The sequence below is a fragment of the Lepeophtheirus salmonis genome, chromosome 2 (assembly GCF_016086655.4).
Source record: "Lepeophtheirus salmonis chromosome 2, UVic_Lsal_1.4, whole genome shotgun sequence".
Lineage (NCBI taxonomy): Eukaryota > Metazoa > Arthropoda > Copepoda > Siphonostomatoida > Caligidae > Lepeophtheirus > Lepeophtheirus salmonis.
Window position 1 is genome coordinate 16,024,195 of NC_052132.2, and position 18,747 is coordinate 16,042,941.

The 18,747-nt window shown below is 32.5% G+C and overlaps 1 protein-coding gene across 1 annotated transcript; it reads left to right on the plus strand.

The window, feature by feature from the left end:
* Positions 1–7,379: 7,379 nt before the first annotated feature.
* Rab6 (RAS oncogene family member Rab6) lies at positions 7,380–11,919 on the plus strand. Its single transcript, XM_040727718.2, has 2 exons — positions 7,380–7,744; positions 10,328–11,919. The coding sequence occupies exons 1-2, from the start codon at positions 7,518–7,520 to the stop codon at positions 10,740–10,742; spliced, it is 642 nt and encodes a 213-aa protein (XP_040583652.1). The 5' UTR covers positions 7,380–7,517; the 3' UTR covers positions 10,743–11,919.
* The last annotated feature ends 6,828 nt before the right edge of the window (positions 11,920–18,747 follow it).

Below are 18,747 nucleotides of genomic sequence, written 5' to 3' on the forward strand. Positions count from 1 at the left end.
CTTATTCTTTCGTAAGTCATTCATGCCCATAGATCAGTGGTTCCCAACCTGTGGGTCGCAACCCCAAGGGGGTCGCTAATCGATTTTGACCCCACCATGAATATTATATAAATTATATTATTATATAAAAAATGAAGACAGTTAAATAAATATAATTATAAAATAAAATTAAGACAGATATATAAATTCACACTATGAAAATAAATGTAACAGTTTCTTAAGTAACTCAAGACAACATTTGAGACAGTATTGAACATGTTTCGTTTCTGTTTCGTTTTGGTTGCGCCCTGAGCGTATTGTCCATGAGCTATGGCGATTTCATTGGACCAAATTTAACATTAAGGTTTTCAAACTGAGAGCAGGATCTCACTATTTTAAATAATATCGTTTAAACTATTTTTGGATTAGATTTTAATAGTTTAAGCTTAAAGAGTGGATCTCTAAGAAATAAAATGTTACTTAACTTTAAAGTTAGTTGCTAATAATAGCAGTTATCATTCAATGTAATGAATTCGAATATTTTATTATAAATACAATAGGATTGGAATTAAAAATTAAACTAGCACAATTGGGCTCAAGATCTATAATATATATAAGAATATAATAGCATGGAAAAAAAGTAATTTTGTATTTCCCGCATTATTTTTAATACTAAGTATATCTTGTTCATTATTGTTCCCATTGGATCACACGAGATTACATTGTAAAGGCGTGGGTGTAAATTAAACACTTTTGAGACAGTCTTGCGCTTGTTCGATTCAGTCGTGAATGATCGTGCTTCGAGTATGGAGTAAATTAGTCATATTATACATTTTTCCTATCGTAAAGGAAAAAACGCGTGGAAGGCGACCTATAAAATTTGCAGTATATAGGAGCCCAATACTCTGGCAGTTCGTGTTGCAAAATAGAGGTTCGAGCAATTTCGTTCCGGTGTATTGGAGGTTAATGATAAAATCATGGAAAAGATCGAGATAGACTGTCAGGTTAGCAGTCGTAGAGCATCATCCAAGAGCTGAATATATATTATTATGAAACAGTTTTGAACAATTTGCTGAATGTTGGATACAAAAATAAACTCGAATAGGAGAGGAATTGTATTTCATCAAGACAAGGTTAGGCCGCACACATCTTTGATGGCAGACCAGAAGCTTTGGAAGCTGCGATGGGAAGTTCTTATGCATACTGTTCAGACCTGGCAACAAGTGACTACTACCTGTTCCTGTCTATGACCAATGTGCTTGGGGGTGACAATTGGTTCTCCGAGTTTTTTGCAAATAGAGACGATGGCTTCTATGAAAAGGGCCTTATGAAGTTGGATTCTTGTTGGCAACAAGTTATCAAACAAAAACATACTTGGCTTAAATTGTGTCAATATAACACTTCATATACAACATTGAAATGAAGCGAAAAATACGAAATTACTTTTTCCCAAACCTAAATCTATATATAAATAAACATATTTATATTAATAATTATATTACGGTGTTGATCATTTTTGGGACCAAGTGCCCTCAGAGGGTGAAAGCTAGCAACACCACAGATAAGATATATAATAAAACTAGGTAATAGAGGCATACTATTTTGATGGACTGTAAGTTTTAAGTTCTTATATTTGTTGGTCCCATTTTGACGCCCAATAGTTGACTATTTTCCTTAATATTAATGCGAAAAGGGGTTTTATTGTTTATAAAACTTAGTTATTTAGCTCCTTGAAATGGCCGAAATCAATAATGCTGACGTCACAGGAAAATCTTTTACATATAAATTCATCAAAGGGCGTCATTATGTTGTTTATAGTAGTAATGAGACGATTAAAAAAATTTATATATCCCAATTCCAATGCAATTCTAGTAAAAATTACCAATGCCAATTCCGATTTTTATATTTTATAGACGTTAAAAAATATAATTTTGCTATCAGGATTGTCCACATGATCACATTTTAGGGGGAGGGCTTGGTTTTGGAATTTTTTTAAATAAAAATTCATAATATTGAAATTTTTTGGAAAAAAAAATTGAAAAATTAAATTTAAAATTAAAAAAAATCAAATATTAGTTTTTTCGGAAAAAAATACATAGTTATTCATAGAAAGTTAAATTTTTTGGAAAAATTTGGAAAATGGAATTAAATTTCAAATATTAAATATTGTTGTAAAAAGCAAAAATTGCTTAATTTTGGAAGGAGCTATTTTTTTTTGTTACCTAGAAAAACAATAAATGCTAAAATGCCAGTAATAAATGAGAATCGGAATAGCAAACTAAATATTATTTTCCCAATGCCAAGCCACATTCCGATTCCAGAAAAAACATCAGATTCTTCAATTTCCGATTTGATTCATCATCCCATCACTAGATTATCGCATTTAATCATTGCACTGATTAAGACCCTTTTGAAAACATTGTCACATGGATTACTTTGCAAAAAATACAGAGCATGTATTCATTTGACTATCCTGTATGATGATAACTTTTTCACTTTATTGTTTAAAAGTTATGAGAACAATGATAGATAAGATTTAATTAAGTTGAAACGGCCTTTTGAACAAGCTCATCATTACATAAGAATGATAGATTGATGATACAAACTGTTGCAATTGTAAATTCAAACTAATTTTTTAACAGCTTCTATAATAAACAAAAATTTAGGGGTGTCTGCCAGATTATATATATATACATTTTTTTTGGGGGGGAGGCTATGATTTTTGAATTCTTTTTACAAAAAAATTCAAAAACCATAGCTATTCACAAAAAATTATATTTTTAATAATCCAAAGCTATTAGCAGAGAATTTTGATTTTTTGGCAATCAAAATGAAAAGTTAAATTATTTGGAAAGGAATTTCAAAAAATTCATTTAATGCATAAAATTTCAGAAATCCATAGTTATTTACAAAAAAGTAAAATTTTTTAGGGAAAAAATTTCAAATATTAAATTTTTTGCTCGGCGGCATGATTTGCCGAATAACAAAAAAAAATTATAGTAATAAAAAAAATTCCTTAATTTGGGGCGGGGGATATAGCTCCTCCAGCCCACCCGCTGCGGACGCCCCTGTATTGAATAAGAACGATATGATTGTTGTTTTAAAAAAGATTTTTTTCTATAGGCGTTGTCAAATCAGTGTTACGTTATAAATATTAAACTATGCATTTCAAGGACTTCTTAAATACTGAATTAAAAAGCTACATATCCATAAGAAATAAATAAAAAAAGAAACCGAAAATCAACATGGTAACCCTGACAATTTGAAAAATGTTTTGGAGAAGAGAAAGAATAATGATCATGACGTTTCACGTTTTCACCGGATTTACATCATTACTTATAGAAAATATGTTCATTCATCATTATTTAAGTTTTGATGATACCACAATTTAAATTATGTAATTCTTTTTTGGAAATTATCTCGCAACACCTCTGTGGGGTCGCAATCCCCACTTTGGGAACCACTGATCTAGATCACGGGCCTATAAAATTCATGCCTCACATTCTATTTTATTTCTTTCATTTAGCACATTTAGTCATAAATCAGGGGCGTTGCAGGGAAGGGGGCTGGAAGGACTCTAACCTCCCCAAATCAAGGATTTTTTTTTTTTTTTTTGGATCATAGAAAAACTATAGGTTGGTAACAAAATAATTTAATGGAATAACAGGGGTTAAATCCATCAAGTATTTTTTAATTATTTGTCCGTAAAAACCCAGCTGTTTTGGTCAGGCTTATTTTTATATGTAATGTTTCTCTCTGGCAAGTATGAGAGAACGGTAGTTAGTTCCTTCAGAATGGCTATCATTCTATCCTGAAGACACGATCCATTCCTTTTGGACATAAATTAATTGGAAGGAAGACTGCTGGGTAAGAAAAACTAATTTTGACATTATATGCAAACACTCATTTACTATGAGGTCAATATTAAAAACATGGTGGAAGTCAAACATCAGTCGTCACGCGTTATGGTATAACCTTGTATTTCTATTATCCATAAAAGACGAAGCGTAACACTGAGAATTTGTCACGGCATTATAATTGTAATTCCTTGTTGGACTTCAGAGTAGAATTGGGAGTCGACATCGGATAATTTTTGCCAATATCCTTGTTTATTTCCTTCTCCCCCTCCTCCCTTGTCACAGCTGAGTATATCTGATCTCCACGAAAACATTCCTCAAATTGTCAGGTTTACCTTGTTGATTTTAGGGATTTTTTTAACTTGTCAAAATACACACAATTTTCATCACTAAATATTATGTCGTCTATCGCCAATATTTTCCACCATTTTCACATTCCTAGTCATAAAAATACTTGTTATCAAAATGTGTTGACGTAGCATCTGTATTGATATAGATTCTGTAATCATAATTAATGAACTATAAAATAGTACCTAGGTAATATTTCGTTTCAGCAGTGTAAGTTATGAAAATGAGAGGTTGAGATACTATGAAGAAAACTTCCGTACTTTTTTAACACAATTGAATGAATAAAAAATTATATTACATCCTAATCCTTCAAATATCAGACAATTAATACTAACTAGGTCAGTTTTACCTATATTTATTGATCGGCATCTATTTATACCTTCATCCCAAAAGATGGGGTTTATTACAATGTGTCTTCCTTAGCGAACCATAATCCATAATAAAATGGATTAAATATACAGGCTCCTCCGTCTAAAATGGAACACTTTTTGAAAATTACAAAAATTGTTATATTTCAAAAATATCATCAAATTTGCAAAATATAATTCATACATACAATAAAGGGGCATTTACATTTCAGCTTGGTGCGGAACTTTACACAGCAGTTCCTTACTAAGTTCGGCTCTAGAGTGGCTCAAACAGTGATGATGGTGGACTGAAGTTGGTCCTTTGTTATCCATTCGATTCCTAAAAGCTTTTCCTTGACGTAGCTAAAAATACCAAAGTCCCTGGGGGAACCGTCGGGGGTGTGGAGAGGCCAATATTCTTGCTTTTTACAGCTTCTTGAGAATAATTTTGTACTGGGTAACACGCTTTACTCGATTTAAAGGCTTCCAACTCTGAGGAGGAGTTCTCTTTTAGATAGTAAGGCTTTAAGTAATTGCTTTACCAAGTGGAGTATTGTGGTTTGGCTGCTATCAAATTAACAAGCAAGGCCATTGACGGTTATCTTGCCTTCAATATTACCTTTAACTGCTTCAACCAATTCTTTTGGCCTTGATCCGGACTTTGTCGATGCTTTTGGCGTGACACTTGTGGTCACCCAGTACACAGTAGAGGGATTAACACCCAACATTAAAGAGATCTGTAACGGTGATTTTCCACGCGTGGATAGCTCCAGAATTGTAGCTCTGCATTGCTCCATATGTCTAGGTTGACTTTGCATATTTTGTGTTTACAATTTCTTTAAACATTATTTTACAATAATTTATGGGGTTTAAACATCGAAATATAACATATATTGGACAAAGGTGCGCCATTTAAAAACTGTTGCATTTTAGACGTAGGGGCTTGTATATCAATTTAGAATAATATACAAATTTCCCCCCTGAAAGTACGTAATTACTTATTGGAGAAGCAAGACTTTAGTTAGTATTTGTAGCTTATTTGGACTTTTTTTTTAATTATTGAATAATTAGTTATTCTCTATTCTTTGAAAATATGGGAATCTATTACTTGACTGATTCAATAATAGCTTTTAAGTTTTGTGAATCAGATTTTAATGTATCAATTCGACTTATTCTTATGTTTTGGGGTATGTATATGTAGAACATAATATTAGACTGAGGAAATACAAACACTTTTGTTTCAGTTAATATCTATAGACGAGGTCGGGTACTTTTTTTTAGTGTTACCCAAAAAAACTTGTAGCAAAACTAATTTGCCCAAAACTAGTGCAAAAGCGACTGCAGAATTATATATATATATATATTTAGGGGGTAGGTTTGTTACCCAAAAATTAAATTTTTTGGAAAAAATATTAAAAAAATCCATACCTATTACAAAAATTTAAATTTCTATCCCTAAATTCCTGTAATTTTTTTTCATCCTGACCAAAAAAAATTCTAGTAATGCCCCTCCAGCCTAGCCCCTATGGACCCCTCTCTAGTGGCATGTTGTTTATTTCATTTTAAGACTAGCAAGTTGTATTCCCATTACCCCCAAAATTTTCTCAATTACCTCATTTGGGGTAATTTACCCCTATTCTCCGACTACTGATCCATACTTAGATGTACAAACAAAGTGACCAAATTATCGTTCCCTTATGGATTATGGTTAAGTAAGAGTAACAATCAAATTTAAAAAGTGGGTAAAATTGAATCAGTTGTTATTCTAAGGGTTAACACAAATGAAAATGCAATTTCTCTCCTTGTAAATATTTTGAATTAGACAAATACAATGAATGAAATATTAACTATTCTTTTAAACGTAGATAAAAAATGAACTATTTCCTGGGAGAGTTTGTAGTGATATTTTTAGTCCTATTTTGCATTGAAAAATTAAATGCAGATCAAAATTCTAAAAAGTTCAATCATCTAGTACAACAATTAATTAAATACCTCCACGTCGAAATAGAAATGTAAATAAGAGAAAATGTATTAAATATCAAAATAATATCACATCACAGTTGTCAAAATCGTACATATAATTTAATTTATAAATATTTGAATGAAATAAATATAAATTACATCATCATATTATATAACTAGATATAAATAAAATTTAATCAACTCGTTCATTTGTAGGTGGGAAAATGGCCGTCCAAAAAACAAGTGGTAAGACTGATAGATGTGGCTTTTTCATTTGCGAAACTGAAAAAAGGTTATAAAGGTATTAAAAAACATTACAACGACGCCCTATGACGCATAGGGGTGGCAATTTCTCTAAATCATTCATAAATCAAGGCAATTGTATACTAAGCCTTCAACACTTGAATGTGTACCTAAATATTTTTTCTCACATCTTTGAAATATAATTGCTATCCCATTAACAAATAAAATCAGAGTATGAGATGAAGGAACGAACAAGGACGGCCCAATGTTATGAGAACAAGGTTAGACAATAAGAAAATCCTAGGGCATTCACAGCAGAGATATATTGTAACTCTCTCTCTTTCTCTTTATACTAGCGTCATTGGACGCATTTATTTGAGTAAACGTAATATATAATTGTGTTAACATTTGTTTATAATTTATTACTTTTTAAATAAAAAGTAATGAATGTAATCTTTTCAATTTGTTTTTCCCATTGATTTCTTATTTATTAACGCAATATTTAGGTTTTTCAATTATTATTTATTGTTATACTCCAGTATTTGGGATCCCAATGACGTCATTCGTTATGGCAGTACATTTTGAGTGAGAACTAACTGAAAATGTCGTTGCCGACATAACATTGAGATTGCCACCACATGACGTCATGGGACAGGGCCGGGATTAGATCCTGAAGGAGCTGTTGGTGTATATCATTATTCACTATACTTCAGTACTATAGAATATTATTGAAAGGAGAAATTTTGGATCGTCATCATTAAATAAAAGTGAAATAGAAATAATGGCGGTCAGCGGAGAGTTTAGTAATCCGCTTCGAAAATTCAAATTGGTGTTCTTAGGGGAACAAAGTGTTGGAAAGACGTCATTGATCACTCGCTTCATGTATGATTCATTTGATAACACGTATCAGGCCACAATCGGCATTGACTTCCTCAGTAAAACCATGTATTTGGAGGATCGTACCGTGCGTCTTCAACTTTGGGATACCGCTGGACAAGAAAGATTCAGGTTCTTATCTTAGCCTTTATCTTTTTTTCTCTACTTTGTGGGAGGGGATTAGAGGAGTCGCCTCCTCCTTGGGATTTTGAGCATGACCTTCACGTTTCTATTGCCTATTGCTTCGGCTTATCGGGACTCCCTTCATAATAAAATCTTGTTGTATATAAATATTTCTAACATTTAGACTTTAGAGAGTTGCAAGAGTGCATCAAATCTTGGCTATGGTTGACTCTTTTGCCCTCACGTCCATTTTTCTCTTTCTATCTGGAAATTAGAGACAGCGGAAAGTTCAAATTCAATCCTCGCAACCTTTTTCTAATAAGGAAAACACCTCCCAGAGCAAAACAATTTATATATTACTGAGGTAGTATGGAGAGAGATCTCGAGTCTGACATAGTAAAGGAAACTCTGCCCTCCCTCTGCTTGTAAAACCTATTATTTAGGTTTGAAGAACCGCCGTTTTTTGTGATAGTAAAAGCTATTTAGAATAAATAAGTAGATAGTTTTGTAGGGATTCAGTCAAATTACTTTCTTTGCTTAACAATAGGGTTAATTACTAATTTATCAAAGCAAACACATCTGGAAAACATCACTTTTTCTGTGGAGGCAAGGCAAAAAACTGAAAAAAACATGTGGGTAATAAGTTTTACAAACGGGAGGCAGTATTACTTGTGTCCTTTGGCTTCGAACCGTTTTGATAGTTACCGGTGGGATTAATGATATTTTCACATAGACTTTGCAATATCAAAATTTTCCCACTCTGCTCAGCTTTTTAGACAGTTCATGTGGAGGATTGTTTTCAAGGCTTTCTGCCAGGGCTGCCTGTTGACTTTTTAATTAAACCTCGTACATAGCTATATAAAACCCAATGTTCCAAAAACAAATGGTAATATAATCAGTTATTATTTACTATCTGGAAATGTTTCTTTACAAAGTGTTAGTATAGACAGTTTGTCCTCTTAGAATTGATTTTTTTTTTGGGTTCAAAACGTTTTTTTATGTCTCATAAGCATGGATTTATGTGCGTTTTTTTAGAACATCAGCAAAACACTAACATATCTAGAATCAACATCGTTTTTATCTTGTTGGAGCCAATCTTTAAACTTGGTTAAAACTACCACTTTCTTTTAGTTGATCAGTAAAACCAGATGAATGACGAACATTGTGATATTAAGTAGAGTGTTAACAGTATCACCAGCACTAAATTTTTTAAACATGGCCATAGCGTCATTATTGTTAAAAAAATATTTATTTGAAAGTTTAAATGTGTTCAAAACGTTTTGAAACATACACATTTGAAAAGGTTCTTTATAAGCTTATTACATAAGAAAAACCAAAAATTATATTCACTTTCTAAACTAAAACCCAATAACCCAAGATGATACTGTAAAACCTAGGAACTGGAGAGAAACCCCAAGCACTGGCAACCCTGCTGTGTACTTTTTGTGGTGGTTTTACCATCGATAAACCTAACGTCTGGAAATTACTTTAATGCGTAGTCACACTGATTCCTACCCGAAGTAGCTTGCCTTGGATTCATTGCATTAAGTTAAACACAAAGAAAACAAAGTGTATTGAAATCAAATACACTGTCCAATCCATCATCATACTAACTCAACTTGTCTGCTATAAAGTATTGCTTAACATGTCGAATAAAGTGTATGTAGCACTCCTTCATAATTGAGCTAGCCCGTCATTTCGGAATGGCCTCAGTAAAGCACAATTAATAATACACTTTTACCAATGAGGATTTTGAATGTAGAAGAAAAGTATCCCTGCAGACTGAAAATAATGATGTTATCACGATTTATAGTAGATACAAGAAAGAGTCATACTGTCTTACATAATGATCCTCCGCCCTCTTCCCTCTGCAAATCGACTACGAGTCCCCGCACCTCTCTTCGATAATGAGACATTTACGACTTTCAATATCTTCTAAAGTGCTACTTGTCCAAATAACTCAAGAGTAAAGATCCCTCTGCTTATAATACAAATACGAAGTTTTACCCTATTATTAAAATGTTGCGATGAAGGAATTTCAACTTTCTGCTTACCTTGTCGCAAATTTTGAAATATAATTAGAAAATTTAACGTACGGGCAAAATTGTAAACCATATTCATAAGGTTTTCTTATAGAACTAGGTTTAAATCAAAGTCTGTTTTGGAAAGTCTCATTCCATTTATATTATCAAACAGTTTATTTAATAAAATGGACGATGGGTTTCAAGCTTTGACATTTTATATACTTGAATATTAAAACATTAATTTGAAGGAGAAGTCTGACATTAAGAAAACATAATCCATCTATCTAGAAAATATGACCTTTTGTTCTTAATATAAACGTTATGTAGCATTTTGAAGGTTTCAATGGAAGGCTTTTAGATATAGTTTATTCTTTGTCATTCATTATTCTAAGATGAGAATAGGAGTTTACTTGGTAAAGGAAGGATGTTTCTGGATGGATTTTCCCTCTTAATAAATTATATGTATGAATGTAATAGAAGCTAGTGGGTTTATAGCACATTTCATTTTCAAAAGCTATTGTGTCTCATATATTTCATTTATTTAATTAATTAATCATTATTATTACAGGTCCCTTATTCCATCATATATTCGTGATTCAACAGTAGCAGTAGTCGTATATGATACAACAAACGCGAATTCCTTTCATCAAACATCTAAATGGATTGACGACGTCAGAACCGAGAGAGGCTCAGATGTTATTATCATGCTTGTAGGAAATAAAACGGATCTTAGTGAAAAACGTCAAGTTCCAACTGAAGACGGTGAAAGAAAGGCCAAAGAATTGAATGTTATGTTCATAGAGACTTCTGCTAAGGCTGGATATAATGTTAAATTATTATTCAGACGTGTCGCGGCAGCTCTCCCTGGAATGGATTCCTCTTCTGCAGATCAAGGAGCTAATACAACTGGTGGTCTTAAAACCGTTGAACTCATTGAAAAGCCTATTCCCGAGCAAACTATGGAATCCGGGTGTACTTGTTAACTGTTTAATATTTGTATTTTAATCAATCTACTTATGAGCACCATCTAGAGATGTATTGAAAATAGAATTACAAATCATCGGTGCGGATTTTTTCTATCAACCTGGTTATGAATAACACCTTTTTTATGACGCGATTCACATTCCATTTTTATCTCTAATCTCATATATTTGCCTAAGACTATTTAATTAAAGTCTGGTAATTGTAATAATTGGTTCTTGATAATTTTAGAATCCTATCTGGATTTATATATCGAATTCAGACTCAATATGGTTTTATTTTTTGGATCCTCTAAAATGACTGCTTGATTGAAAACTTTTTTGCTTGTAATTTTTTCATTTCGGAGAGCAATAATTTTTTTTTCTTCAATTCCATATAATTCATCAAAGAAATTCTCTAATCTATGAATGTAAAAATATATTTGCATCAACATTTTCAAATTCTATTTATTTCTCACATTGATGTGTCCTTCGCTGAACGTCTCCTAATACTGCTAGAGTGATTTACATTTCGTCTTTGCTATAGGTATTGATATAACTATTACTTGATTACTTTTACTACATATATTGAAATGAGAACTTAAAGTCAAATGTACTAATAAAAATTACAATTTTAAGAAAATTTTATCCTTATTCTTCTTAGTTTATCGTCTTTAAAAGATAAACACATTTTTATCTAATATAATGCTTTTTTCAAATATCTAACAAAGTCTAGTATGAAGTATTAGACAATTCTTTTTTTATAACCAATACATTTTTAGAAATCTTTTTAGTACTTATGTCAGTTTTTGCCCAAATTTCAAAATCCGTGTCTTCTTGAGCACGGAGCCATGTTACTAAGGAAAACGACAACACGAAAAATGAGGTTTTTAAAATTATACATATAGGTTTTGTGTGGAGGCTTTTATTAAAAAAAGGGTGTATTTTTGGCCATAGATGTGGGCTTGCCAATTGATGTTTCTTTTATTTTTATTTGAAATTGGCTTGTTAAGTTTTTTGTTTTACTTCATTTCTCATAATGAGGCTTTACAATTTTTTTTAGGAACTAGCTTTTATATTTTCCGCGTATTTAACCATTCTCAAGAGTTATTTATTAATTTGTAACTTGTTATATTTTTTGTTTATTTTTGAGTTTTAAGTAAAAATTAATATATTAAAAAATACAACTGTCTTTGATTAATTACTCTTCATTTTATTTTTTATCTATAAAGCCATATCAGGGGCGTCCGCATAATTATATTTGGGGGGAGGGCCTTGGTTTTTGGATTTTTTTTTTCTTTGAAAAAAATATTTAAAAATCCGTAGCTATTCACAGAAAATTAATTTTTTGAAAAAAAAAAATCAAAAATTCAAAGGTATTTAAAAATAAAATAAATTTTGATTATAATTTCACAAATTAAATTTTTCGCACTTCTGCACCATTGCCTGAAAGTCATTTTTTTAAGAAAATAAATCCTTCAAAAATGAATTTTACTCTTATTTGCGCGTAAATTTTTTTCATCTTGAACAAAAAAAAATTCTTGCAAAAAGAAAGAAATTCTTATGTTTTTTTTAATTTTTGGAGGGAAGGGGTACATCCCCTCCAGCACAGCCCTTGCATATATTTATATATATATATATGTGAGTCATTCAAGGAGACATTTTCAATAGGAAACGGATTTGACTAAAATTGGGTGCGTGGTTTTTTGTTAGAGTAAATCAGCTTAGAAATAATATTTTGGTTATGTAACTCAGTCCAACCCTGAGATGAAGAAATTATCATTTTCATGAATTTCTTATTAGATATATCTCGTACACCAAAGCAATGACCAGTATATTACATAATTGAAAAGCTATCTGTAAGTTCAACAAGACTTATGTTAGTTTTTTATTTATTTTTGTTATATATATAAAAAAAGTAGATAATGTTTTTTATCTTAAATTTTTCAAGTTATTAAGTCTTTGATTTAAAAAATAAATAAATTAACCACTAATAATTAAAATATAAAAATGTTGAGTGGAGAATTTGATGGAAGAATATTGTCTAAAAATCATAACCTTATTTATATAGTAAAAAAAAAGCTTTCATCGAACGTATCCTAAATATGTTAAATATATAAATTGTACAAAAAATACTATTGATCCGTATATATAATATATATATATATATATTTGAGTTTATACCTCACCAGAGGTGTAGTTAATCTAATTACCAATTATGAAAACTCGCTGCACTTGTTCCTTGTTAAGGAAACACGTCATATTCAGAGTTTCAAATAATATAAAACTCTTTTATGTTAAAAAAAATGGAACCGTAAATTAACGTAGTCACTCCGACGATTTGAAAAATATTTTGGAGAAGATCAGTCATGACGTTTTATTACATAAACCTTAGGCAGCCCTGAGAGGGTTGGAAAGAAAGTAAACACAAATCCTACTCTGTTTCTATTCTAAAAACATTGGCAAGGATTACTTCGAAGTCGATCCTAAATTCTAGTCTTAGTCCATCAAAGACTTTTTATGATATACATAACTTCCCAACTAATTTTGTATATCCAAGAATGGTTACAATATTAATCAATCATCTTCCTCAGTTTTTATCAAGATTTAGTGACTTATCTTATGTTCAAAGTCCTTGATCATTTATGTACTAAAATGGTAATGTTCTTCTCATGGGACGCGTTGACGATATGGATCCTTGAAATTACAGTATTAAACTGCCATGTCCTCTAAATATTGAGTCATGTTAGCTTCTTAATTACAAATTTGTTATTCCCAAGAATCAGATTCAATATTATCTGATGTAGGACGTCAAAGAAAAATTCCATCGTCTTCATCAAGATCCAAAAAGAGAAAACCCAAATCCTTTAAACGTATAATTGTGATGGATTTGACCGAAGTTTTATTAAAAATTGAAAAATAAAAACTTGTGTTAATTTTATAGCTAAAAGTCCTTCCTAATGAAGATAAAATTTATGCATATTTCCATTTGTATAAAATATAATGGCTATATTATACGTAGTTTGATTTTTTTAAGTGTATTTATTCTAAAATTCATTCTATCAACAATTCCAATATTAGTTACTTTTCTTATGAAGAATTTTAACATGTTTTAAATAAAATATTATAAATTATAATTTTTTAACATTAAATTTAAATACATAATTTTTATATCTAAATATTAATTTTAATTCCTTTTTCGCCGATAATGAAGGAGAAAAAGTATGGATTTATGGTAAGGCTTCCATTTTTGTGTTATGATGCCTTCTGGTTTTGGGATCCAAGCCTTTATTAAATTTGAATTTCAACAGCTTAAGAAAAGCTGTATTCAAGATAATAATTTAAAGCTTTGTTCTAAGAATATAATTGAATCAAGTCCTGATGCTTCAAATTTTATGTCGGATATGAACAAGATGCATGTCTCCTGTAATCAACTACTCCATATCGATAGTCATCCTAATCTTTTAAAATTCACCGATCTTTATACTGGCAAAGTAATTCCTTTTCGATTCGATACACCATTACAAATTCAATGAATTCTCAAAGTAAAGTATTTTTGTCAAATATTCACGAAGAACTTGTAGAAAGTTATAATCTTCTTATCTTAGACAAAACTACAATCAATGACTGCAGTGTTGATTAGTCCTCTGTATAGTCATTGTTAAGTTGCCCTTATTTAAGAAATTTGGAAGATGTTAAGAAGGCTGACAATAGAACAATTACAAGTATTGATGTCTAAAGTATCAACAACGTACTTGGCTCCGATTTCTGTCGCGAGAGACTAAAGGTTTTCATTACCGATGGTGCAGCTTATTGTATAAAAACAGTCAAAACCTAAAACTTCATTCTTCTATGATGTTGCATGTCATCTTCAACCAGATTAAGAAGATTCAGGTACTTTGAAAATACTAACACTGTTATTTCTAAAGTAAAAAATTTTGTTTCTTAATTCTGGGGACCGAATACGATTGATAACTATGCCGATCACTTCAATTTAGTATCAATACTATGGATGAAAACAGTGATGCAATCAATAAATCCGCTGCGATAACGTTATCCATTCATGACATGTGAAATCTTTTTTATATGGAAATTTGTACGCACAACTTATATTTCTATTGATAAATGAGGTTGCTACACATTTTCGTCAAGATTATCATCAATAAAACATAGTACAATCAACGTAAGAAGTTTTGTTAAATATTTTTAATATAGTACACGAATCTATCCAATATTCATAATTTTCATCAATTATTTTTCACCTTCATTATAGATCCTCTTCATATTCCAGAAATAATTACTCATTCTAAATACTAAATATAATTAATGGAATGATCCATTAGATCCAATATCTAGAAATATATTTGAGTAAAACTTTTCAGTGTTCAGGCCATGTCAGAGTCCGTATTCTCTGGATTTTTCTGGTTCTGAGAACAAGTTTTCATGCTCCAGGTCCATGGGAAAATAATTAAGGTCTGAATCTATCAGCGGTCTTGTCTAACGCAATATATGGGTTTCCACAATTTATTCCTTAATCGTTGACTACACTAATTTACTTTGGGTCTCCATTTACTTTGTGATGGTGTAGTGAAGATTTAAGAAAAAAATAAAGCTGACAACTTTCGTAAATGAAAACATTATTTCAGGCTGGAAGGACTCTCCCTGATTCAGGTGATAACTGCACAAAGATTTTATAATAGCATTTTTTCCATCTCTGGTTATCGTCAGTGATGCTAATCGAAAGTTTTTTGGGCAGGTTATAAACAAAACACCAAGAGGCAACATGTTAACAGTAACAATTTGAAGAATTTTTGTAAGAGAGTAGCTTAGCTGTCATGCCGTTTCATTGGATTAGCTACAAGAGGCTGTGACGAAGAGAGGCAAGGAAATAAACAAGAACATATTCAAAAATTACTCGGACGAGGTTGATCCTCAATTCTGCTCTGAGTTCAACAAGGACTTACAATTATAACTCCATAAAAAACCCTCTCTTTCACTCTCAGTCTTCTATATATACACGCGAATGTTCAATCCAGTTTCGTATGTTGTATGTACAATAAAACAAAGTTCACTTCTCAGAAATTAAATAAGAAAGACAACACTTTAGGAAAATAAAATACTCTTCAGTTTGCCAATTTAAAAAAACCAAACCGGGAGAGGGAAAAAATGCACCCGATTTTCATCACTAGCTATCATGATGCTGAACATTAGAGAAAAAAGATATTTGTGAGTGCTCTTTTTTCTTTTTTGTTCACTTTTTGCCAAATCCTTGTTGTGATAGCATTTCCCTCTAAAAAAGGAATCTATATTGGCCGCCTACCTTTGTGCAATTTTACTCACGTTTCTCATGTAATGCATTGGGTCAAAATGCATTTTGACAAGTTTAAGAAAGGTTTGTTTACTAGGTTCGGACTTCCAGAAGAAATATCGAGTGACAATGGATTGGAATTACATCCCAAAAAAACGTTAGGGTTTTATTTTAGGAAAATGGACCGTCAATCAACGTACTTTGTTATATATAAGATCTGAAATAACTGTCAAAAAAGGGAAATGAATGTTACAAGAAAATTTCAGTCGAAACTAAACCCTAAATTCCTACGAGCAATGCTTATTTTGAGAAATACTACAACTCTGTTCGTAGAATATTGCAAGCTATGGTAATCTTTGGCACACACTTGACTGACTATCTACTTCGTCTGAACATATGCGAGCATAATTGTTTAACCTACAAATTGATCCAAAATGATGAAAAGCCTAGAAGCATAGAGAAAAGGTGTTAAGAGCATGATCAATTAGGGTTTCTAATACTCTGGGGAGTGGTTATTGGTTGTAAAAGTAAAAGAGCGTTGGAAGTTGGGGATAGAGTAAAAATACAAAATCAACATGGACTTTGTGCTAAGAAATGGGATGGGACGTATTATTTAAGTGAGGGTAATGACCAAAACAAGGTGAAGTTGATTGATCTGATATATTGACTTTAAGGAATAGACGTTTGCCCCCGTCCTTTTGGTAATTCATTTAGGACTCTGAATAACAAAAATAAACATATTGTTCGAGATGAACAAGGAGCGATTGAAAATGGAAAAGCGTCAATGTTCAAAGAACAATGGTTTCATTTATGGTTGCCCACACCGTTGCCTTATTGAACCAGTTCAGGCGAAAACGGGGATGCCGATTTTCGGGGGGACGAGGGGAGGGGTCATAGAAGGGGAGCTTGTTCTATACCCAAGAAACACAAAAAATGTTTTTCGGAGCTCAAGACGATTTACAATGTGTCGATGCGGTTGAAGGTCGGGGAGGACCTCACACACTCTCCAGGAGCAGCTAGGAAATCCTTGGTGTCCGTCGACCGCCTGAAGTTGGCCTTAAAAAATAACCGAATTCCTGAATTGCTGTCTTGGCCAATAAGATGAACAAGGCTCCAACGGCTAAAAGTCTGTGTGGAGCGTGCAAAAATATTCTGAACCATCTTAAGGGAACATGTGGACTCATTGTGATATTTTCTGATGAAAAGACCTGTACTGTTGAACCTATCTTCAACAGGCAGAATGAGGGATGAGTGACATTTGGGGATATAGCCTAGGAGTAGCGATATGCCTCCCACATAAAATACCATGCTTCAGTGATGATGTTTGGTCAGGCTGATTCCATGAATGAAGTGCTGTTCCCTTTAGGATACAGGCTGAAGACTGATGAGTGTATCAAAATTCTGGGCATGGAAGTTCTCCCATGGATCAACTCCATCGTCGGAAAATCTTTCTGTGTGTTCCAATTAGATGGAGCACCTGCCCAGACCATGAAGAAAGCCCAAGAGTTTCTTCGAGCCAGCATGCACTTCTGGCCAAATGACTTTCTATACACCACAGAGCCCATACTTCCAGGGTATCCAGAGTCCAGGGCCTGCAGGAGACGCCACAATAGCACCTGCACCCTTCGTATACAAGGCTTGGGCCTCCATGAGCACCGAGTACATCCAGAGTGTCTACAGCAGCTTTTGTCGCTGCTCGGAGCTCACTATCAATGTGGAGGGCGGATACATTTACTAAAACATGTTCTTTTGGTTTCACTTCATAGTTATAACTTAATAAACTTATTTCCTAATTCACCAAGGATCCTGCCATGGACTTCAATACATTGTGAGTTAGAATGGGTAAGTAATAAAGGTTGGCCTAATATATGCCGTTAAGGTTATGACGGCACCCCCACAAATCGTAAGATCCATTATCATAGTTTTCCTTGTTTCTATGTGACTACTAATCTGGATATTGAATCCAAATGGGAGAGGGCTGTTGCAAAACAGAAAGTGTATCTCAAAATGAATTCAAAAATATATAAATTTACTTAGAGTTCAAGACTGTGCAGCCTCCATTTCACGAAATGCTTCTCATGGGCAATATCCCAAAAACAGGTTTTATCATTTGATAAAAGGCTTAGTAGAAAGTTACTTTAAGGAAAAATATAGAATATAACTAATTCAAGGATTGATATATGTACTTAATTGAATTACTTAACTTTTCGGGAGACTGAAAAAGGATGCTGTGCCTTAAGGGGTGGCCAAACCTTCCGCTCTACCTCTTCTCTCCTCCGACTCTTGCCAGACCCACCGGAGTATACACTAGGGGCCTACGACTCCATCTCGAAAAAGAGCGTTAGGAAGTCTTGCAGCTCAAAATGTTTGGTAGAAGAAGAGGCGCTAACCGTTAAAAAGCTTTATGATAAGTTGATACTTGAAACATTACTGTCGAGATTTATCCTAATTCAATCCCCCAATTGGCCCTTGTTAAGCTGGAAGCGACGTAAGGTAGGGGCAATATCAAAATAGTAAGGCTAGCCTTGAAAACCAAGAAGACCTTACCTTTCGAATTTTTCATGGGCATCATACGCTAAGCAATAGTTCAGTCACCGCCTATCTTAGCACAAAGGCTAATGGTTTCAAATCAGTAACTAAAGTAATCAACATTGCTGCATATTTAGGATCAAAAGAGTTCTTGATTAATGAAGAGACTTATGAAATCATCTAGGGATTATT